Raw genomic sequence first — 22,152 nt, 5'->3', positions numbered from 1 at the left:
GAGCCCCCCGGTGGCGGCGGGAGCGCGCCTGGCTCGGAGCCGGTCCCGAAATCGTAGGGGCAAAACCCAGCACCCCAAAGCCCCCCCCGGCAAAGCCTCGACGCCCCCAAAGCCCCCCCCGGCAAAGCCTCGACGCCCCCAAAGCTCCCAGGAGATGCCCAAAGCCCCCCCCCCCGGGAGCTGGGGGCTCCCAGCCCAGGCTCCAAAAGGAGCAGGGAAAAGGAGGGACGAGCCCAAAGCACAGAAACTGCCCCAAAAACTCCGGGGGTTTACCCCCGGGTTGGCCAAAATGTGGGGACCGACCCTAAAAACTCCAGGGATTTACCCCCGGGTTGGCCAGAAGGTGGGAACCGACCCTAATGCGGGATCCCAAAACGGGGGAACCGACCCTAAAAACTCCAGGGGTCTACCCCCAGGGTCGGCGGAAATCGGAGGAAGGCGCGGAGCTCGGCGTAGACAAAGAGCCTCGCAGACCGCGGGTGGAGACGATAACGTTTATTGAAGTCTGGAAAAGTGAGAGGCTGAAGAACAAAACAAGTTCGGCTTTTCCAAAACATTAGACCCAAAGGCGGGTGCCCTCGGCCAAAGATTTAGGGTTTAGGGGGGCGGGAGGAGCTCCAGCGCAGGCAGGGTCTGTCCGTCCCCTCGCCCCGGAGCTGCCCCGCGCCCCCCTCCAGCCCTGCCCGCGTCCCGGCTGCGGTCACAGCACCAGCACCTCGCTCCCGCACCCAGAGCGGGCTCGGGGCTTTGCATCACCTTCTGCAGACACCGGGGCTCAGCACCCGGCCCAGCACCCTCACTCCACGCCGGCCCCTCTCCACCACCACCGGGAGCACCCCAAGGCCGGGAGCACCCCAAGAGCCTTTGGCGCACGCCACCTGCCCAGCCCGGTGGCCCCTTACCCTCCCCACGCACCGTTTTCCTCCGTTCTGACCCCAAAAAGCTCCTCGACCCACTTCCTGTCGCCATCAGCTCGAGCGGAGCCGCGCAAAGCCACGCGAGCGGCCCCAAACCCCGCCGGGGTCCCCCCGCGGCACCTGCCAGCATCACAAAACTTAAAAAGGAACAAGAACGCTAAAAGATATAAGTTACTGCTTAAATTATTTGTAAAACATCTCGGGTTTTTCTGCAACGTGTTTTAAATAACGCCCCCCCCAGGGCCCCCCCACGCAGTCCGTGTTCCCCAGAGAGGGGGGGGGCTTCAGTTCCAGCAGGGCCGGACCCCGCTGCTAACCTGGAAGTCGGCGAGGGAGGGAGCGAGGAAGAGAAAGGGGTTTTTGTCCTTTCACAGCTTCGACGACTCCTCGCGGTAAATAGGAACAGTTCGAATAAAACAGTTCTCGGGGAGGCAGCGGAGAACGCAAACAGCCCTTTCCCTCCACCGCAGGGGCGGCCCGGGTCGGGGTGGGGGGGCCGGGGCAGGCAGGCCGGTTCGTCCCAACTCAGTAGTAAAAAGGAATTATTTGGGGAGGGGAGGCAGCGGGGGGGGCGGTTCTGAGGGCAGCGGCGGGGGCCGGGGTCTGTCTGTGTTGGCGGCTCGGGAGCCGGCGGCTGCCCGGGGGGGGTTCAAGAGCTCGCCGTAGGCGTGGAAGTCGAAGGCGGGGGGCTGGGTGGGCTGCATGCCCTGGGCGCTCAGCAGCGAGTGCAGCATGTTGACCGTATCCTGGTAGTCACTGGCCTGGCTGGCGTTGTGCCCGTTGGCCCCCGCGGGCCCCTTGTCCGATTTGCCGTGGGGACCCCGGGTTTTGGTAGCCGGGGGCAAAGGGAGGCCGCCGGCCTCCGAGCCGTGGCCCGGGAGGTGAGGATAGGGGAACTGCGCCCCGGAGCCCTTGGAGCTTTTGCTGACTTTGGGCTGGTGCTCGTGCGCCGCGCCCGCCGCCGCCGCCTCCTCCGGCAGGGGCCTCTTGCGGGAGGAAGAGCCGAAGAGGCCGTAGGTTTTGTGGGGCACGGCGCTGGGCGGGCCGACGTGCTTAGAGTCTCCCGGCCGCTTGTTGACCACGCCGCTGGGGCCAGCGGCGAGCTGGGGGTGCAAGTGTTTGTGAGAGTGATGGTTGTGGTGGTGGTGGTGGTGGTTGGAGGAGTGGCCCTTGTGCTTCTCCTTGTGCTCCCGGCTCTTGGCGCCGCTCTCGTCCAGGGAGCCGGGCCTGTCCACGGCGCTCGGCACCTTGATGCGCATTTTGATCTCCTCCTGCTTGGAGGGGAGCGGCCTCTCGCCGCCTCCACCCGCCACCGGGAGCCTCAGCTTCAGAGCCGAGGCTTTGTCACTCTTTTCGGGGCCGGGAGGGCGCTCGGGGTTCTCCGAGCCGATGGGGATTTTCAGGATGATGGGCGAGGGGTTGCTGTCCTGCTGGACCTCCCTCTCCCGCTGCTGCTGGACCAGGAGATTCTGCGCGGCGTAGGCGTACTGCGACCTCACGTTGGCCTCCATGTTCTCCAGCTGCCGCTTCTGCGCCGCCAGCTCCTCGGCGTGCTTGGCGCGGTACTCCTTGAGCGACACCTTGGCCGACGGGGCGTTCTTGCCGCTCTGCTTCTGATAAGCAGCGCCATCTTGCTGCGGAGGGTGCTCGGCGGCCGAGGAGCTTTCGCTAGTCCTGTGGCCCTGGCCGGCTTCCAGCTTGGGGGGAGGGTGCTGGGACAGCCAGTGCTCCGGCTGCGACGCCTCCGCGCCGCTCTGCTCGCGGGGGGAATCGGTCGAGGCCGGCAGGGACGGCCCCGCGCCGGCCGTCGAGGACGTCGACATGCTCATCAGGCCGGCGATGTTCATGTCTGAGCTGTTGTTCCTCGAAATCATGTTGAGGATGGTCTGCTCCGACAGGCTCTTGTCTTCGCTGTGGTCGTCGGCCTTCGACTTCCGGGCTGCCTGAGAGGCCTGAATAAAATCAGCGAGCGGTTATTTACCTCGGGCTGTCACAGAAAGGACGCGAGCAGCTTCTTTCATGCTGGCTGACAGACACCCGCTTTGCCCCCCCCCTCCCCCTCCCCTCGTGGAGAAATGCCCATCTGTTGGGCACGGAGCTGCTAGAGCAGCTGAAAGGCCAAGGTTTCTACAGAGTTAATTCAGAAACGAGGCACTCGAGTGCCGAAGGAACGTTTTGCAGACCCACGGAGTCCAATCTGCCCCCCACACGCGCCCTTCAGACGCTGCCTGGCACTGTCATGCTGGAGGCGCCTCACAGCGCACAGAAACATCGGGGCCCGCGTTCTCCTGCAAGCGGCCCCAAAGCAGACTCTTACCCGCCAGTTCCGGATGCGTTTGAGCCGGTTGGGAGTTTTCTCGAGGATCTGCAGGAATTCATGAGTCAGTTCTGCAGAGGAGACACAAAGCCAGGCAAGATGGTCAGAGACGGGCAGGAAAGCCCTAAGTCCATCAGGGCAACCCCCTACTTACTGATGAATGGAGCTACCGATGAGATGGAGCTACTCCGGGAGGGGAAATACTGACAGCTAGAACCACTGACCACAGGTTAACTCATCTCACTGTGCGCCTTTTGCCATCTCTGTTGTACCATAGCAGCTGCTGCACTGGAAACTTTGGCAAAACCAGAAGCCCTTGAGTCCATGAACCGGCCAGTGGCCGTGTTTGAATGGCAGGAACAGAGATGCCAAGATAATACAAGAGCCTTTGGGGGACCTTGCTCCAAAACTTACCATCTAAGAGCTCCAGAGTTACAGTGCCATCAACGTATTCCCACCAGTGCTTCCCGTCCGTGGAGACTGGGATCTCCCAGTTGGACCATTTACAAGCCAGGTGGATACAGACGCAGGCCACAACGGGAGGGGTGTACTGCAGGCTGAAGGTGGTCAGGTGCAGGCTGACGTCACCAGCAGGGAGAGAGAAACAGAAAGCCATGAACTCCCAAGCCTGAACCTCAGCACACACAATCGCCCAACTGGAGAGACGCTGCGGGAGAGGTGGACGTGGTGGGGAAGTCCCTGCCGTTCCTCCCCCAGCGCGACCCTACGGTTACAGGCGTCTCCGTCCCACTCTGCCAGGCTGCTCCTGCCTTCCCCGCTCCGCTCCGGGCACCTCTGGCAGCTCGAGGCTCCGCAGCGAGGCACGCTGCCGGCCCGCTCGCGCCCTCCTCCGAGGGAGCAGCTGGGGTACCTGCCCGCCCCGACCTCTGCTGCTGGCTCTGCACAGCCCGAAGTAAAAAAAAAAAAAAAAAAGTCCTAGTGCAGCTCCTGGGAAGGCAACGCCACTGGCAAAGGGCATCGGTACCGCTCCGAGAACCTACAGGTCGAGCACGGAAGCTCCTAGGATCTGCGCTCATCCCCTTCTGTCTCTCCAAGGGGAGCGATCGCACATTTGCATCAGGGGAGTTTACCAAAAGCACCAAACTCCTTAAGGCCCACGTCTGTTTTGCAGTTACAAGCCCAATTTGCAGAGATCCGCACCGGCTGCGTTTCAAATCCGATCTCACCCCGAACCCCCTTCACCCTGAACCTGAGCCGCAGGCAGGATTCGGCCCGTTCGGTACGAAAGCCGCCGTGCTCTTCACGAACCCGTCTGACATCCCTCCGTTAAAAGCGAGTGCTAAAGTCACCTCCCTGCTAGCTGCACGCGTGCCTCCTCCAGCTGGCCACTCCGCGCTTTTGGGGAGGGTCCGGTCTTGCCCCAGGGAGCTTCACAAAAAGCACTGACACCGCAGCCACGAAGCCTGCCACAAGCAAAGGGGCTCACGGAGCTCCTGCCATCGCCAGGCCCTGCCCTGCCCTCCCTCCCCTCCAGAGCTGCTCTGCAGCGACTCAGGAGCGTCTATAAAAGGGAGCCTGGCCACACGTCAAGCGTTTCCAGCGGTAAATGGATTTGCTCAGACGTCAGAGCTGGGACGGGAGGTCTGGGTAGCACCGAAGAGCTCGGAAATCGCAACGGGGAGCTCGAGCCGACAGCGCGCTTTGAGAACTGGGGTGCATCAGCCCCCCAACCTTCCTCTCCAGCTGCACGAACGCCCGCTCCGCCAAGCCTTAAAAGCCACGGCAGAGCGCAGGAGCGGCCCCGCTGCCACACCTGTGAACCAGCCCCTCCAAAACCGTGCCGCTGAGCACCCCCGTGCGGCTGCGGGGTACCAGCAGCCCCATCTCTTCGCCGCGCACGGGTTACTTAAAAGGTTTTTCTACCAACGCAATGTGGAGACACAGAGCCAGGCATCAACGGCCAAAAAAAAGCATGAAATCGTTTCGTGGGTATCGCATTTATCCACACGCCAAGAACTCAAACCCGGAAAATTCAGAGCGAGAAAAAAAATCCTTCAAGCAGCGTGCCTAAGAAGTGAAGCCCAGGTGCACCAAGAGCCTCAACTCTGCCCTACGACGATGCCAGGAAGAATGAAATGTTAAACATTTGTAGCTACGCCTGATGTATTTACTTTATTGCTCAAACACCCCAATCGGGTGTTTCGAGGCATCACGTCAGGGCAAAATTGGGACCGCCTGGCCGCGTTTCTTACTTTCTGCCTGGATTTCTTTCAAGTCTAACCCAAACTCCTCATTTCTTGGTTTTGCAACTATCGCTGCAGGGATAAAAACCCGTCTCAGGGAGGTTATTTCCCCACGTAGCGCTACCACCGCCTTCCCCTTAACCAGCGTGGGAAGGAAACCCACACAGTGCCCTTTGGAGCCACGGAGGTGAGCAGCAACACCCAGGTGTTCTCCACTCTGCTGCTTCCCTGCGCTAGCGGCGTGCTGCCGGGCGCTGCTCCACCACGACAGGAAGGTCGTAATCCTTTGCCACCCTCCGCCTAAACCCAGAAAATAGTTTGGGACAGATTCCTGCTGTTTTAGCCCCGGCTACGTACTCCTTGTGCGGTGTTTTACGAACAACGAAGCCCCAGCCCTCTCTAGGCAGCAGGTGGGGCAGCCCGAGGCAGAACCGACACCTAACCCAGCTTTTTCTCACGTCATTTCTGCCAGCTCTTTCCCAGAAACACAACATTTTCCGTTGCCACAACTTGGCCTGTTCCAAACACCAACGCCGTGATTTGCCTGAAACTGGTAATCCAGAAAACAAAATTAAAAAAAAAATAAAATAAAAAGATGGACGTCCCAACACGAGGACTGCCACCGGCCTCGCAGTGAAGATCCAGGTGGTACCTGACAGAACTACCCGGACCTCTCAAGGTGAAAAAAAACCCTAGGGACTCTGTTTAATTTCCCAAACTCCACCTGCAGACAGCGCTTCCTGGCCTGCCAGCGCAGCCATTCAGGCCGGACAAGGCTGTGCTTTTCTCCTGAAACCCTTCATGCCGGTGTCCAGCTCCTGTTTCTCTCCCTTTACCTCAAAATCAGCCTTCTCTGGGGGTACAGATCGCATGTTTTCAGAATTTGCACAGCACCTAGTCCTGCGAGAACTCCCTCTCTGACACCTAGGTACTAAGCAAGCAAAACCATTTGCATTTGCTTCAAATCCACCCTACGCCTGTTTTTCTTTTTGGAACTTTCGACAAGTGTCTAACCCTGTGAAAATAAAGCAGTGAGGTTCTACAACAGCCCACCTGCCTCGCTTATACGGCCGATTTTGCAGCTGGTTTTGGTCAGAAGCTAGCAAGAGAAAGGTTTCCTGCTGTCTCTGAACCAAACCCAGCAGTCCCTGGTTGCTCACTGGCTAAGCAATGCCCCAGGGGTCACCGGTGGCTTATCTCCTCCAGGTAAGGCCCTTTGCCAAATAGGAATTAAGTAATTGTAAAATAATAACCTGTTGGTAGCCATGAAATAGGAAGTTTGCGCCAAGTCCTTGCTGGCTGGAAGAGAAAAGCAAAAAGCAGGGAGTTAGCCCGGGCTTCCGACAAACACTACCACATTTTACTTTAAAAACCACCGGTCTCTTGCCACCACGTGCAAAACAATCCCCCAGCAGTCGGATCGACTCAAGCCACGTCTCGGGAAGGCTTTAAAAGTACCCAGAGAGCTCTGGGTGGCTCAGCAGAGCCACAGCCGCTTACAACTGGCTCTGTTTTGACGCCGCCTGCGGTTATGGAGGAGACCGACTGCGGGCAAGCTCTCCTGCAGCAGCGGGCCGCGAGCACGCGACGCCCCTCACCTCGCACGAGCTGAGTGCACTTCACCACGTGGGTATGGGGGTGGTCGATCGTGATCTCAAAGCCTGGAAGAAGACAGATACAGGGCCGTCAGGTAACGAGCAGCAGACCCCGACAGATCTACGAACCGCGGGTCTCCTGCTGCCGGGGGACAAGGCTTGCTCCCCTTCCCTCCCACAGCCCCTGCCCAGAGGCAGGCAGGGATAGAGGAACCCATTTTCCTTTATCCCGAAGACTCGAGACCTCCAGGCACAAAAACCCGAAGGTCACTGCTGCTGCCAGGCCTCCATCCGAGCAGCTAAGTGACTTCTGCACTTGAAAGACCTTGCTGAAAACAAAACAACTATGAAGTATTTTTAAAATAGCAGGACAAAGCCTCTTGGAGCAGCTGGGAGGAAGGAGAAGACAATGGCATCTGCTCAAAGGAATTTCTGTCACCCAAAAAGCTAAGAGGAAGCAGACGTTTTCCCTTTGAAGGAGCCTGCAGCCCTGGAGTCAGTGGAACTTAATCCCCGCTTCGGCTTCCCATTCAGTTTGTGCATTATGGTTTAAAGAAAAGGAAAAAAAAAAATCCCATCGGTCCACATGTGCAACAGACTCGGTTCTTGCCATGCGGAATAGTCCAGAATATTCTAGATGAGCTGGGAAGTTAGAAAAATGCAAGGGGAGAAGTGAGCAGAGCTCGGATCACCGCTCACCCCCTGCCTCAGCAGGCCAACACGTGCAGCCCCCGCACGCACCTGCCTCCTCCCACCCCCTCGTAAGGTGGGGATCAGCGGGATTTACTCTGAAGCGAGTCAGAAATAACAACAGCACGCTGAGCGTTTTGGGGGGCTGCGCACAAACTGCCTCCGCGGTAGAAGAGATGTTAGGGAAAAAAAAAACGGTAACAGGACGTGTTTGAAAGGAGCAGGGCGCTGGGTCCAGGAGTCACAGCCCTGAGAGCGGGCTCCAGCTTCTGCTTTCTGGGAGGGGAATAAAACAGCGATCCTGATCACGTTAACCTCCAACCCCAGCTCGGTTAGCCACCTCCCAGCCACGGGACTGGAGCTTTATCGAGCTCAACAGCGCAACGGAGGACAGCGACCAGTGTCCGAGCGGTACAAAACCTGTTGTGGGGGGAAAAAAAGAGATGAGGCACACTTCCACACCTCAGTTTCTCCGAGCACTGAACCTGACGCGAGTTACACCTGGAAATGCTGAGGTTAAAAAGGAAAACACGAGCAGAGGGGGGTGAGAGCAGAGTTTGTTGCCCGGGCTCTTGTTCTGCCACTGGCCAGCTGGAGATCTGCCCTCCAGCTGTGGAGCAGACTGTGCGGAACGCTCCTGGGTCCGGGATTCACGTGGCCGCCCGTCCGCTTTGAAAAACTTACCCAGGGTCTGCAGTATTATGCTCTCTAGAATGACCAGGTCTTGGGCTTGTTGCAGGTAAGCCTGGGGTTGAGAGGACAGGCAGGTTACTCGCGACGAGGCACTCCACGTAAAGCGCGCACATTTCTAACGCCCTTCTCTCAGGGAGGCGAAAAGAGCAAGGGGAAAACTTTACGCCCACCCGCGCGGGGGGAAACCTTTACGGGCACGGGCATTCCCTGCCGGAAGGGAGAAAAGCAGAGCGCCGGGCGGACCCGCTGCCCTGCCAGCGCTCGAGCTACGGGATCCAGGCCCTCTCGGTCCCAGTCCCTCACATGGCTACGCGAGCAGCACAGGAGAGGAGGCGGCTTTTGTCCTAAAGCTTTCCCGGATAAAGCTTCCCCTTTCCCGCAGGGTTGGCTGCTCGGTTTCAGGTGAAGACGGGCTGTCTGCAGAAATTTGGCAACGTTTCTACCAAACCCACCGCTAAAGGCGTGGGGACGGAGCAGCCCCAGCTGCAGACGCCACCCTCTGCCCTGCCGGGCGCTGCAGCCAGTCCCAGCAGCTGCGCCCTCCTTTTAACGCAGGCACCGTTACACAGCAGGGCAGAAGAGGAGAAGGGGAGAGAGGTCACCACAGAGCGGGGAAGGAGAGTCTCCTGCTCTACAGAAGCAGCCCAAAAGCTCTCTGCGGCGTCAGAGCAGAACTGGAAAGCTGTCGCTGCCTGTCCCAGGGCGCAGCCGCGTGGTTACGGAGCGGCTGCGTCGGAACCCGATTTGAGGAGGAGCTGCAGCCATGCGGCTCGGGGCGCAGCACGCTTTCACCGCTCCTGTTCCCCGCGCCTCTGCTCCTCGCACCAGGGCGTAGCTCTCCGACCTCAACGCTTACCTCGCTCCTGGTGTCCGGAGGAGGCTCCTGAGGATGCAGGCAGGCGTGAGCTACCTTGATGACATGCTCCAGCTTATGGGGCTGCTCCTCCACCTTGGCTGCAAGGAACAGAGCCGCCGGTGCCACCGACTGTAGAAGAAAATTAACTCTCTTTAAGCTATAAAGCTTTAAATCAGAGCACATAAACTAGATGAATATTTGTCTTAATTTGTTTTTTAAAAAAATAATTATTTAATTTTGGTAAATAAAGCCCGCACAAGCCTAAATGTCACCAGGAGGACAACGCATCCCCAGTGCCTCACAGCAGCTATGAAGCCCCCTCCCCGGGGCAGGTCCCACCACGTAACTGTGCCCCCCCCCACCTCCCCCCATCCCCTCCTGGCAGCAGGAGCAGAGCCAGGGGCCCCCGGAGCCCCCGCAGCACTTACGTTCCTGTGGAACTGGGTGAAGGACTGCACCATGTAGAAGCGGTGCATGTACACGATGGCTGTGTTGATGGTGAGCTGCGAGCTGGTGGCGGGGCTAAGGAAACGCACGACCCCCCCCAGGGAACAACCTCCGGCCCCAAAGCGCCAGGCCGGGCCCAGCTCCCTCCCCCAGGCCCCGCCGCCGACATGGACCCGGCTCCCCCGCATCTGAGCCCAGTTCCACCCAACGGTTGGGCCCAGCGCTCCCCACAGCCAGAACCGGCTCCCTGAGCTCCCGCTGTCCCCAGAACCAGGCCTTGCACCCCCCACTCTGAAATCAGGCTCCCCCCTCTCCGGGGCTGCTCCCCCTGGCTCTCCCCAGCTCCCGAGCCCGGCTGCCCCCTAGGGCTGGGCTCTCTGGGGCCAGGCTCTCCCACCTTCAGCTCTCCCCACTCCCGGGCCCGGCTTGCCCTCAGCTCCCCCCAGCTCTCCCCACTCCGAGCCCATCTCCCTCCTCACTGGGTCCAGGCTCTCCCGGCTCCGGATCCCCCTGCTCCTGGCCCGGCTTTCCCTGCTCCGGGGCCGGCTCCCCCCTCTTCAAGCCCGGCTTCCTCCTCTCCAGGCCCGGCTCCCCTCAGCTTCTCCCCGCTCCGGGCCCGGCTCCCTTCAGCTCCCCCCAGTCCCCGGGGCCGGCTCCCCTCTCTCCGGGACCAGGCTCTCCCGGCTCCCCCCGGTTCCCCCCAGCTCCCCTCGGCTCCCAACGGCTCTCCCCACTCGGGGCCCGGCTCCCCTCGGCTCTCCCCACTCGGGGCCCGGCTCCCACCGGCTCTCCCTGCTCCCGGCCCGGCCCCGGGCTCTCCCCAGCTCCGGCTCCCCCGTTTCTGGGCCCGGCTCCCCCCAGGGCCCGGCTCTCCCGCTCCCCCCCGGCTCCCCCCAGCTCCCGGGCCCGGCTTCCCCCCGCTCCGGACCCAGCTCTCCCCAGCACCCCCCCCCCCCCCGGCTCCCGGACCCGTCTGCCCCCCGCTCCCCGCTGCCCCCAACCCTCCCCGTCCCGTCCCCCCCCCAGCCCAGGCCCCGTCAACGGCGGCTCCCTCAAGCGCAGGGCCCGGCGCGGCCTAGCGCGGCCCGGATACACGTTGAGGCGCTGCCCCATGTCCTGCAGCAGGTTGGCCGCCTGCTGCCGGTACGAGAGCTCCTTGTCGGGGTCGAGGCCGGCGCGGCGCGAGGGGCTGCGCTCCAGCTGCTCGCGGCTGAAGTACCAGCGCCGCCCCGCCGCGCCGCCGGCCCCGCCGCCCGCCGAGGCCTCCATGGCGGATCCGCGCGCGCACGCACGCACGCACGCACGCACGGACGTCACAACGCGCTTGCGTCACCGGCGCAAAACGGTATGGGGGGGGGGGGAGCGCGGCGCATGCGCACAAACGCGGTGCCGGAAGGGGCTGGGGGGGGTGGTCCCGGTCCCGGTCCCGATGTCCCCCCCCCGGTGCCCCCCCCCCCCAAACCGGTGACCCTTGACCCCCGCCCCTTAACCCCTGACCCCAAGGGCACGGCACGGCTCGTATCAAAGTGCGTTTATATAATTTATCTGTACAGGAGGGGGGGGGGAGGGGGCCGTACCGCGGTGGGGGGGGGTAAAAGGGGCTGAGCCGCCCCCCCCCCCCCCCAGCTGCTTAAAAAAACAAAAATAAAAGGAAAATAAAGAAAAAAAAAAGTCACTTCAGTCGGTTTTTTGCATTAAAAGGTGGGGGGGGGGCGCCCCTCCCCCCGCAGAGCGTGCCCCCCCCCCCCCCGGGGCTCAGGGGAGGGCACGGGGGGGGGGGGCTGGGACCCCTCTAAACCCCCCTGGGACCCCCCAGACCACGGGGGGGGGGGGAGGGCAAGGGGGGGGTCCCCACCCCCCCTCTTTGGCACTGGGGGGGGGAAATTTCGGAAAGGCTGCACCTTGCCCCCCCCAACCCCCCCATTAACCCCCCCCATTGCGGGGGGGCAGCCCCAAGCCCCCTATTCGGGGGGGGGGGGGGCAGCCCCCAGCCCCCAAATCACAGCGCCTGGGGTTGGGGGGGGGAGTGGCAGATCACAGCCGCCCCCCCCCCCCCCCAATTTCTCCCTTTTTTCCTCCCTTTTGGCTTTTCCCTCCTTTAACCTTTTTTTGGGGGGGGGGATTCCTCTTTTTTTTTTTTTGCCTGAGCCTGGAGCAGGCTGGGGGGGGGAGTAGGGGGGGGCCGGGGGGGGCCCCTAACTGCCCCCAGGGCCGGCGTTGAGGAAGTAGGTGGTCATCTCCCCCTTGCCCTTGACCTTCACCAGCCCCCGGCACTCCAGCGAGTAGCCCTTGGCCGCCAGCACCTGGTAGAGGTCCGTGGTCACCTGGGGGGGGGCAATAAGGTGAGTGTGGGGGGGGGGGGCTGGAAAAGGCCCCCCCACACACTCCCCCCGGTCCCCAGCCCACCTGGATGCGGTCGGGGACGCCGGTGCTGTCCATGCGGCTGGAGACGTTGACGGTGTTGCCCCAGATGTCGTACTGCGGCTTGCGCGCCCCGATCACCCCCGCCACCACCGGGCCCATGTTCAGGCCTGGGGGGGGGGGGGCAGAGTGTCACGGACCCCCCCCACACACACACAGAGACACACACACACCACCCCTGGGATATTGGGGGGGGGGCTTGGGGTGGTGTGAGGGGGAATGCGAAGGTGGAGGAAGGGGTGAAGAGCTGCAAAGGGGTGGGTGAAGGGACGGAGGGGGCAAAAAGGGGTAATGGGGGGCAAAAAGAGGGGTAAAGTGAAGGGGGGGTAAAAAGGGGAAAGGGAAAGGGAAGGGGGGGCAAGAAGAGGGGGAAAGGGAAAGGGAAAGGGAAAGGGTCAAAAAATGGGGGGGTCAAAAGGGAAGGGGGGCAAAAAAATGGGGGGACCTGCTCACCGATCTTCATCTGGAAGTTGTTGAAGGAGTGCTCGTTGATGTACTTCATCTGCTCCATCAGGTGCATGGCGTAGTCAGCCAGCGCCGCGATGTGGCTGCGGCCCTCGCGGTCGTAGGTGGCGGCGTTGAGGCCCGAGGCCGCCATGTAGGTGCTGCCGATGGTCTTGATCTTCTCCAGCTGCCGGTACTTCTGCTCGCTGATGATCTGGGAGGGGGGGGACAGCACCGGCTTTGTGCCCCCCCGCCCCGAGCACCCGCACCGCTCCGCCACCTCTCCCTGGTGTCCACGTGCCCCGGCCCTGTGCTCCTCATCCTCCTTCGTGCGCTGCTCCACGGCCTCCCCCGGCCCCATGGGTCCCCATGGATCCCCATAGGTCTCCACGGGTCCCCAAGGGTCTCCAAAGATCCCCAAGGGTCTCCAAGCGTCCCCAAGGGTCCCCCCACACCTCATCCCCATGGGGTTCGACCTCCCGCATCCCCCCCGTGGCCTCCGCGGCGCCCCGCGGTCACCTCATCGAAGTCGGCGATGATCTCGTTGAGCAGCCGCAGGCACTCGACGCCCTCGTTGTTGGCCTCCAGCTCGACGTAGAACTCGGAGAAGTTGCTGATGGAGGCGAACATGACGGCCACGCACTCGCACGACTGGTAGTAGAGCTCGTCGTTGCGCCGCTCGCGGGCCAGGAAATGGGCCGCCACGTCCTTGGGCAGGATGTTGTGCAGCAGCCGCCGGTTGTAGGCCTGCAGCTCCTCCATCTCCTCCTTCTCGCCCGTCGCCTGCGTCGCGCGAGCCCTTGGAGCCACGTTGGGGGGGGATACGGAGCAGGGGGGGTCCCCGCACCCGGCCCCGCGCCCCCCCCCCTCTCGCTACCTGCAGCTTCCAGAGGAAGTCGAGGCGGGCGGTGGACTCGACCTGCTGCGCGTGCAGGTACAGCGCCAGCGCGAAGACGGCCAGGACGACGGGGGTGACGTACCGCAGGGCCACCTTCCCCTCTGCTGGGCTGCGGGCGGACCCCCCCCCCACCAGGCTGAGCACACCGTGACCCCCGGGGGGGGTTTGGGGGTACAGCCTCTGGGCCCCGCCACGGTGATGGGGACACGGCCACAGTGATGGGTCCGTGCCCACCCCTGGGGCCCCAAGGCTGTACCGCAACTGGACCCTAGTGATGCACCCAGACCCACCCCCCCCCAAATGCACCCACATCCCAAAATGCACCCCCTAAAGATGTAACCAGACCCGAGGCATCCCCCAAAGGTGAACCCAAAGCCCGAAGAAGGTCCCAAACCCCCCCAGTAACCCCCAAAAGATGTGCCCAGAGCCCCAAAGCTGCCCCCATGCCATGTGGAGACCCCCATGGGACACACGGAGACCCCCAAGGGACACACGGAGACCCCCAAGGGACGCTCCGTCCCTCCCAGCACAGCCCCCCAAGGGTCCCTCCCGCTGCCTCCCCTCTCCCCTCCTCTCCCAGCACCCCACTGGTCCCAGTTCCCCCCTCACCATTCGCCCTGGGTCACGTTGAAGAAGGGCCTGCGGGGAGGACAGAGGGTCAGCGGGGTGGGGACCCCAGGCGGGGGGGACCCCAGGCGGGGGGGACGGGGAGGGCACTCACAGCGCGTTGGCCACCACCAGCAGGTCGGCGTTTTCGAAGAGGGCGGCCTGGGGCCCCTCCACCAGCACCAGGTAGGTGGCCTCGATGGCCACCATGAGCAGCAGCTTCCCGATGCTGCTGATGTGCAGGAAGACGGAGCAGGCCAGCAGGCTGAGCAGCACGCTGTAGGTGAAGTACTGCGGGGGGGGGACAGGCAGGGGGTGCACGGGGCTGCGGCGGCACCCGTGGGCACCCCCACCCACTCCCCGGTGTCACCCCACGCCTGCAGGGACCTGGCACCTTTGGGGACCCCGTGCAGGACCTCGCACCCATAGGGGCTGACGCCAGCACCCTATAACCTCAAGGACCCTGTGCTAGCACCCCTGGGGACACGGCACCCATGGGGACCCCGTGCCAGCACCGTGCAGGACCTCGCACCCATAGGGGCTGACGCCAGCACCCTATAACCTCAAGGACCCTGTGCTAGCACCCCTGGGGACACGGCACCCGGGGGGACCCCGTGCCAGCACCGTGCAGGACCTCGCACCCATAGGGGCTGATGCCAGCGTCCTATAACCTCAAGGACCCCATGCTAGCACCCCTGGGGACACGGCACCTTTAGGGACCCCATACCAGCACCAGCGCAGGATATTGCGCCCGCAGGGACCTGTGCTGACATTCCGCACCCTTGGGGACACCGGGACAGCACGGTGACACCCTGCACCCTCAGGGACAGCGTGCCAGCACCCTTGGGGACCTCATGGTGACATCCTGCACCCCTGTGCTGGCACCCTTGGGACACAGCAAGGACCCTGTGGGGGTGCCCTACTCAGTCAGCCCCCCCCTACCAACACACCCCCAGGACTTTGCACCCACAGGGACCCGTGCCAGCGCCCTACACCCTCAGGAACCCCATGCCAGCACCCTTGGGGACCCTACACCTTCGGGACCCCCACACCGGCACCCTGCACCGTCGAGGGCCCACGCTGGCAGCCCTACACCAGCACCCCAGCAGGATCCCATGCCCAGGGGGTCCCCATCCCAGCACCCCACAACCGCTCACCTCAGGGAAGTCGCAGGCCAGCCCGTGGGGGCGGCACGGCCCCGGGGGGGCCCCCAGCGAGAGGTTGAGGGCACGGAGCTGGCAGGGCCCCACCGCCGCGGGGGTGATGTTGAGCTCGCGGGCGGCGCAGTCCCGCAGGGGAACCCGGCTGCAGGCGAACTGGGAAGGGGGGGGGGGGGGGGGGGAAGGCAGGGGGTGAGCCCCGAGCCCCCCCCCCGGCGTGTCCCCCATCTCCGAGCCCCATCCCCGCACCCTCACCATGTTGACGAAGGCGGCGACGAAGACGAGGAGGACGGTGAAGACGGCGATGGCGGTGCTGCGGGCGCGGGAGCGGACGATGGCCCGGGAGAGACGCTGCAGGGCGGCAGGGAAGAGCTGGGGGGGGAGGAAAAAGACCCCGGTCAGGCACCACTGAGCCCCCCCCATAAGCTGCCCACCCACCCCCTACTCACAGCAACGCAGGAGTAGACGGCGCAGACGAAGAGGATGGCGGAGAGGAGGACAAAGATGCTGACGTAGACGCCGAGCATCAGCGGGGAGCTGCGGAGAGAGGTGGCCGTGAGCGGCAGCGGGGGGCTGGGGGGGGGCGGGGGGGACACCGGGGGCACCGGGGCTGCGGCACTCACGGGGGAAACACCAAAAACTGGAGGCAGCAGATGAAGCAGAAGACGAGCAGGGTGCAGGCCACGTAGCCGCCGAAGCGGTCGTCCACCTTCTTGGAGTACTGCGGGGAGGAGCAAGGTGAGCCAGGACGGGGGGGGGGACAGAAGGGGATGGGGGGGCCCAAAAGGACAGAGGGGGGCCCCCAAAAGGATGGAGGGGGGCCAGGGGACCCTAGGCTGGGATGGAGGGGACCATGGGGCCAGGACAAAGGTGACTCAAGGGGACGGAGGTGAGATGGGATGGGCTGAGATGGAGGGAACAAAGGTGACAATAGGGCTAGGATAAAGGGGATGGAGGGGGGGGGACAAAGGGGGGGGACACGGGGTCCCCACCTTCTTCTCCAGATCGGGCGTCTGGAAGGTGAGCAGGAACTTCTTGACGTGGTCCTTGCGGAGCTGGTCGATGCTGCGCGCGTCGATGGCCCGGCTCAGGAACTCGTCCACCTCGTCCTCGGGGTTGAGGGCCTCCTGGGCACCGCGGCTGGGGCACGGGGCGGGGGGGGGTCAAGGCTCCTTGTGCCCCCCCCCCCCCCGGCTCAGCCCCCTTCCCAGAACGCTGAGCGCTGAGGTATGGGGGCACTTACTTGTCCTTGCTGGAGTCATCAATGCCCTGGGGAGGCAAAAGATGGGGGGGGCATCAGGGGCATTGGCAGGGACTTGGGGCGGGGGGGGTCCCAGGGCTGGTGACGATGGGGGCAAGACCCCAGGGGTGACCCTGGGGGGGCCATGGGGCATCCCCAAAGTCACCAGCACCGGCAAGAACAGCGGACAGAGTCACAAGAGTGACAAGGCCTGGGGACGTCCCCAAGGGTCCCCAAAGCCTGGCAAAGATTGGGGGGGTCCCAAGAGTCCGTAAGGGCAGGGTGAGGGGGTCCTGACCCCAGTGAGGATGGGGGGGGGGGGGGGGGGGGGGAGGGGGACTCTCAGGGAATCCCGGCTGTGGCCAGGAGGAGGAAGCAGGGAAGTGCTGCGGGCACAGATGGGGAAGCCACAGGAAGGTGTCGTGGGGCTGATACGGCCACAGGGGGAGGGTCCCACACCCAGTGCCCCCACCTCGGCCCCCCCGGGGGCCGCTCACCATCTGCCGGAAGGCCTTGGAGTCCTTGGTGCGGGAGAAGGAGCGCTCGGGCACCCAGCGCGGCACCAGCCCCTCCGTCGAGTTGGCCCGAGCGCGCTGCAGCTTGGCCAGGATGGCTTTCTCCTCCTTCTGCGGGGCAACGAGGCCGTGAGCGGGGCAGCCCCCGGCCCCCCCACACCCCCCGTCCCCGTCCCCCTGACTCACGCGCTTCTGGCTGCAGCCCACGATGAGAAAGGTCTCGATGTTGTGCTCCTTGAGGTAGGCGTTGCGCTCGCCGCCGTGGCCCGGCTCCACCTCGTAGTCCCCGTTCAGGTACTGCAGCGTGGCCCAGGTGATGTGGATGCGCCTGCGGGGGTCCAGGACGGGGGGGAAAGGCGCTGAGCCCTGCTGCCACCGGCACCCCCCCCATAACCCTGGACCCCCCCAGCCCCGCTCGCCCAGCTCACCCGGCTTTGCCGCCCGCCTCCATGTGGTTGGCCAGCGTCACGTCGTTGGACCAGACGTCGAACTGCCACTTGCGCAGCCCCAGGACCCCGCAGTGCACGCGCCCGCTGTGGATGCCCACGCGCATGTTGACGTTCACCCCCGTCACCTCGCGCACCAGCCTGCGGACGGCCACCGGCACCGCGTCACCCGGCGGCCACCGGCCCCGTGGGTGCCGTGCGCCGGGGACACGCGCGGCCCGGTCGTGACCACGCACGGACACCGGGGACGTTCGTGTCCAAGCAGCCAGGGTCGCGCCAGCACCGGGGACGTGCGTAAAACCCAGCTGGGGACACGCACCGGGGCTCGTGGTGGCACCGGGGACGTGCCAGCTTTGGGGACACGCGTGGTCTCGGTGGGGTTGCGGTGGCACCGGGGACACACTGGCACTAGGGACAAGCGCAAAACCCCCCTTGGGACTCCGGCGGCGCTGGGGACGTGCCAGCACCAGCGATGGGCACGGCCCCCTGGGGTCTCAGCGGCACCGGGGACATGCCAACCCTGGGGACACGCGTGGTCTCGGTGGGGTTGCGGTGGCACCGGGGACACATCGGCACTAGGGACAAGCGCAGAGCCCCCCCTTGGGACTCCGGCGGCACCGGGGCCGTGCCCACCCCACTCACGAGATGGCCTCGATCATGTCGACCCCCATCTCCACGCAGCAGTGCGCGTGGTCCCCGCGCGCCTCCGGCAGCCCCGACACGCAGTAGTAGCAGTCCCCCAGGATCTTGATGCGCAGGCAGTGGTTCTCCTGGGGGGGGGGGGGACACACGGCAGAGAGGCCGGGCAGGTCAGGACGGGGGGGTCCGGACCCCCAAACCCCCTACCCCGGCTCACCGCTCACCGCCGCCAGCTTGTCGAAGCGCGCGAAGAGCTCGTTGAGCGTCATCACCAGCTCCTGGGCCGTGCACTGCGATGCCAGGCTGGTGAAGCCCTCGATGTCCGCGAAGAGGATGCTGCCGGGAGGAAGGGCATGGGCTGGAAGTGGCTCTGGGGGGGGGGACACACCGCCCCAGACATCCCCCCCCCCCCAAAACCTCACCCCCCACCCCGCGGTACCTGACGTTGTCGTGCTTCTGGATGTAGATCTTGTGGAACATCATGTCCTCCTTCTTGGTGTTGATGTCCTCCTTCATCTCCATGGCCACGTGCTGGGGCAGCACCGAGAGCAGCAGGCGCTCCTGCGCCCAGCACCACCCCGTCAGCCGCCGGGTCCCCCCTCCACCGCCGCCCCGGGGTCCCCGTTGTCCCCGGGACCCCCCACTCCCACCCCCCAGGCCCTCCTGGCGTCCCCCACCTGCTGCCGGTTCTCCCGCTGGAGGTGCAGCCGCGCCTGGATGTAGCCGCGGGTCTCCTGGAAGGCCTGGCGCTGCGAGACCTCGGCGGGGTAGTGGGTGCAGACCCCCACCACGTTGGTGCACAGGAAGATCAGGGCGTTGGCGCTCAGCTGGGGACAGCGGCGGGCTCAGCGCGGCCACCGAGGACCCCCGAGATCCACACCACCAGCTCCGTACCCCCCCCCCCCCAAAACCCCGGCTCTAGAGCGCGGGGGGAGCTGCCAATAGGACCAGGGAGGGGCTGCAAAGGGGGACGTGGGGGCTCAAGGCAGGGGGGTGAGGGGGACACGGGGCAGGGGGACAGAGGGCAGCTGGAGATGGGGGAAAACACAGCCCAGGGGGGTTGGGGGGCGGGGGCGCAGGGACACGGGGCGAGGAGAACGTGGGGAACCAGGGGATCCGGTGCAAGGGGAACACGGGGGACCAGGGGACGGGGGGGACCTGGGGGTGCAGGGACCCAGGGCAGGTTGGGGGGGGGGGGGGCACGGGGCTGCAGCCAGGCCCCGCGGGCCCTCGGGAAGCGGAGGAAGCCGGGGGAGGGCCGGGAAGCGGAGATGGCTGCAGCGGGAGCGCTGCGGTTTCCCCCCTCCCCGTCCCCATCCCCTGGGACCAGGGCCAGGGCTATTTATAGGGCTGGGGCAGGCTGGGGGGGGGGGGGGGGCTCCCACCGCATCCCATCCCCGCTGCCTGCCATGCGGGGTCATCTCATTGTAAAGGGGGTGGTGGTGGTGGTGTGGGGAGGGGGGATGTCCCCTCCCGTGCCCCCTGACCCTAATTGGCTCGGCCCTCGCCTCCAGCATCGCGCTTCCCTGCCCCGGCCCCACGGGGACGGCACGTGGCCCCCGCCCCGGCCAGGCAGGGCGAGGGTGACAGCCCCGAGCTGGGGGGGGGGGAAAACACAGCCAGGGCCTGGGAACAAACAGCCCCAGGGCCAACGCAGCCCCCGTGCCCCCCCCTTCGTGCCCTTGGCCCTGGGGGGGCAGAATGGGGGACGGTGCCCACTTTGGGGACCCCCATGGGAGCCCCCCCCCCCCCCCCAAGCTCTCTGGCCCCGTGCCTTCCCCCGGGGGGTTTCCGCCAGCCCCACAACGGGGGCTTTGTGGGTGCCCCCGCCCCGGCACGGCCCACAATGGAGGGTTTGTGCGCGGCCCCAGCGGCACAAGGGGCCGCGGCGCCCCCAGCGCGGGGCTGCGGCGGGGAGGAGGGGGCGACCCCAGCCATGCCGCCAGCAGCACCCACAGACACCCTTCCCCCCAAAACCTCCCCCCCCACCCCGGGCATCCAGAACTTTCCACGCACAGAGGCGGAAGGGGCAGAAAAGCCAATTTTGCAACGAGGGGGAGACTCCGACAGAACTGGGGGACAACCGAGGGGTCCGTGTCCCCCCCCCCAAGTACTGCCCCAGCCCCACGCCACCAGCAGCCCCCCCCCCCCCATCCCAAGAGGGTCCTACCTGCTTCCAGAGGAAGGGGTCGGCGGCGTTGCGGTGCCAGGCGATGGCAAGGTGCAGGGCGGAGAGCAGCGCGCCGGCCAGCACGGCCGCCCGCATCCGCACGGGCAGCAGGGTGTAGGTGATGTAGATGAAGAAGACGCTCCACCAGACGCCCTCGGCCGCGCTGCGGGGCGCCGCGGCCACCGTGCCCAGCGCCTGCACCCCGGCCAGCAGCCCCAGCACCACGTAGCTCACCACCCACATGTAGTCCTGGGGGAAGGCGCTGCGGCTGCACAGCACCATCAGGAGCAGGAAGAGCCCCGTGGCGCCCGCCAGCGAGGCGGCCGCCGGCACGTGCGGGGCGCCGGGCAGGCAGTGGAAGAGCAGCATCACCCCGCAGACCAGCACCAGCACCCCCATCAGCACCGTCAGGCTGCTCTGGTTCATCTGGAAGAAGTAGCGCTGGTAGAGCCGCTCCAGCTTGGCCGACTGGAAGCGCTTGGAGCGGAAGACCTGCAGCAAACGCCGCCAGCACTCGCCGGCCGACAGCCGCTCGCCGCGGCCCCCGGCCCCCTTGGGCGCCTTGGCCTCGCTGTCCTCCAAGCCCAGGTCCCCTGATTTGAGCCCCGGGTCCCCCGCCGGCCCCTTCTTGCCATAGTGGTCCTCCTGCCAGGTGCAGCGCAGCCCCGGGGCGGCCCGGGGGGGCCCCGCGCCCCGTTCCATCTCAGGGTCCTGCAGGCAGCTCATGTAGCGGGGGCCGCAGAGGGCGGCGCGCGGGCGCTTGCCCTTCTTGCCGTTGCGCTCCCCCCATGCCGTCTTCCGCTCGTCCACCTTGGGCACCAGGATGCCGCTGAACCACGACATGCTGCGGGCAGCGGCCGGGGGTCAGCACCCAACCCGGGGTCCCGCTGCCTCCGGGACCCCCGACCGCTACCTCCGGGCGGTGCCGAGCGGCCCCCTCCGTCCCAACCCGTCCCTCCCCGGGGAGCCGGAGCCCACGGCACCGGGGCACCGGTTCTCCGTCCAGCCCCACGGGTGCCGTGCCCGTGCCGGTGCCGGCAGCAGATGCCCGGTGGCGGGTGCCGAGGCTGGGCCCCGCCGCGGCCTCCCTGGCGCAGCGACCTGCGGCGAAACTGGAACCGTCCCCGGGCGTCCCGGCCCTGTTTGTCTTGAACGGCGGCCAAGCGGCTCCCCGGGGCACCGGGGCCCAGCCCGGGATGTGGCAGCCGGTCCCAGCCCCGGGGTGCGCAGCGAAAGGGAACGGCCGCCGGGAAGGGCCGGGCCCCGGAGGCGGCGGCCGCCTCCCTCCTCCCCTGCACCGGGCACGGCCTCGGGGACCCCCGCCGGGCCCGGCCGCCGCACCCCGGGACGCCCCGGGCCCCGCCAGCGCCCTCCCGGCGCCGCCCCGGGGAGCCCCGAGGAGCCCCCGCTGCACCGGCCCGGGCACCTCCCGGGGCCCCGAGCACCGCCCCGCGCCCCCGGGGCCGCGCAGCCCCCGCTGCCCCGGGGCCCTTGCTCCGCCGCACCGGGCGCGCCCCGGCCCCCGGCACTGTCTCCGCCGCCGCCGCCCCGGGTGCCCGCCCCGGTACCCCGGGGTCCCCCCGCCCCGGTCGCCGCGCCCCGTGCGCCCGGTCCGGCCCCGCTCACCTCCGCGTCCGCCGCCGCCGCCGCCCGAGGGGCCCCGCGCCCCGGTCCGGCCCCGGTCCGGCTCCGGTCCGGCCCCGCCGCCGCCGCCCGTTCCTACACGGCGGCCGCGCTGCGCCCCCGCCGCCCCATCCCGCGCCCAGGCCGGGCCCCCGGTGCCGGCCCCGGTCGCGGCCCCGGTCGCGGTCCCGGCCCGCCCCGGCCGGTGCCCGCCCCCCCGGCCGGATCCGCTCCCGGGCGCTCCCGGCCGGCGGTCTTAAAGGCGCAGAGG

The 22,152-nt window shown here is 66.0% G+C and overlaps 2 protein-coding genes across 4 annotated transcripts; both read right to left on the bottom strand.

The window, feature by feature from the left end:
* Positions 1–480: 480 nt before the first annotated feature.
* On the bottom strand, positions 481–11,034 carry CCNT1 (cyclin T1). Of its 3 annotated transcripts, XM_066985810.1 has the most exons (9): positions 10,813–11,024; positions 9,701–9,782; positions 9,273–9,401; positions 8,408–8,468; positions 7,037–7,099; positions 6,692–6,737; positions 3,649–3,812; positions 3,235–3,305; positions 481–2,869 (listed from the first exon to the last, which is right to left on the bottom strand). In XM_066985810.1, exons 1-9 carry the CDS (start codon positions 10,986–10,988, stop codon positions 1,460–1,462), a joined length of 2,202 nt encoding a protein of 733 aa, XP_066841911.1. In that variant the 5' UTR covers positions 10,989–11,024; the 3' UTR covers positions 481–1,459. The 3 variants fall into 3 exon arrangements, 2 of the variants coding, with proteins under 2 accessions (XP_066841911.1, XP_066841912.1); XR_010827072.1 differs by lacking the exon at positions 3,649–3,812 and having other exon boundaries at positions 2,729–2,869; positions 10,813–11,034; XM_066985811.1 differs by lacking the exons at positions 3,649–3,812; positions 7,037–7,099; positions 8,408–8,468; ... (1 more) ...; positions 9,701–9,782; positions 10,813–11,024.
* Positions 11,035–11,776: 742 nt separating this feature from the next.
* Positions 11,777–22,078, bottom strand: ADCY6 (adenylate cyclase 6). Its single transcript, XM_066985809.1, has 22 exons — positions 21,885–22,078; positions 20,259–21,102; positions 18,766–18,915; positions 18,528–18,649; positions 18,313–18,424; positions 18,092–18,219; positions 17,432–17,590; positions 17,190–17,331; positions 16,986–17,114; positions 16,492–16,517; positions 16,241–16,388; positions 15,872–15,969; positions 15,698–15,785; positions 15,504–15,620; positions 15,246–15,404; positions 14,204–14,379; positions 14,092–14,121; positions 13,462–13,591; positions 13,104–13,367; positions 12,594–12,798; positions 12,126–12,250; positions 11,777–12,043 (listed from the first exon to the last, which is right to left on the bottom strand). Exons 2-22 carry the CDS (start codon positions 21,099–21,101, stop codon positions 11,915–11,917), a joined length of 3,480 nt encoding a protein of 1,159 aa, XP_066841910.1. The 5' UTR covers position 21,102; positions 21,885–22,078; the 3' UTR covers positions 11,777–11,914.
* Positions 22,079–22,152: the final 74 nt, after the last annotated feature.

The sequence above is a fragment of the Anser cygnoides genome, chromosome 32, assembly GCF_040182565.1.
Source record: "Anser cygnoides isolate HZ-2024a breed goose chromosome 32, Taihu_goose_T2T_genome, whole genome shotgun sequence".
In the NCBI taxonomy this organism is placed as follows: domain Eukaryota; kingdom Metazoa; phylum Chordata; class Aves; order Anseriformes; family Anatidae; genus Anser; species Anser cygnoides.
The sequence above is the reverse complement of the archived record's forward strand: the minus strand, read 5'-3'. Positions and strand labels throughout refer to the sequence as shown.

Excerpts from the sequence above, each read along its gene's own strand:
- CCNT1 (XM_066985810.1), bottom strand. The coding sequence starts at position 10,988 with ATGGAGGCCTCGGCGGGCGGCGGGGCCGGCGGCGCGGCGGGGCGGCGC. Across the intron at positions 9,402-9,700 it reads TCACCCAGTTCCACAGGAAC|TCGGTGGCACCGGCGGCTCT; the intron begins GTAAGTGCTGCG and ends TTTCTTCTACAG. Across the intron at positions 8,469-9,272 it reads CTCCGGACACCAGGAGCGAG|GCTTACCTGCAACAAGCCCA; the intron begins GTAAGCGTTGAG and ends TCTCAACCCCAG.
- ADCY6 (XM_066985809.1), bottom strand. The coding sequence starts at position 21,101 with ATGTCGTGGTTCAGCGGCATCCTGGTGCCCAAGGTGGACGAGCGGAAG. Across the intron at positions 18,916-20,258 it reads ACCCCTTCCTCTGGAAGCAG|CTGAGCGCCAACGCCCTGAT; the intron begins GTAGGACCCTCT and ends CGCTGTCCCCAG. Across the intron at positions 14,380-15,245 it reads TGGCCTGCGACTTCCCTGAG|TACTTCACCTACAGCGTGCT; the intron begins GTGAGCGGTTGT and ends CCCCCCCCGCAG.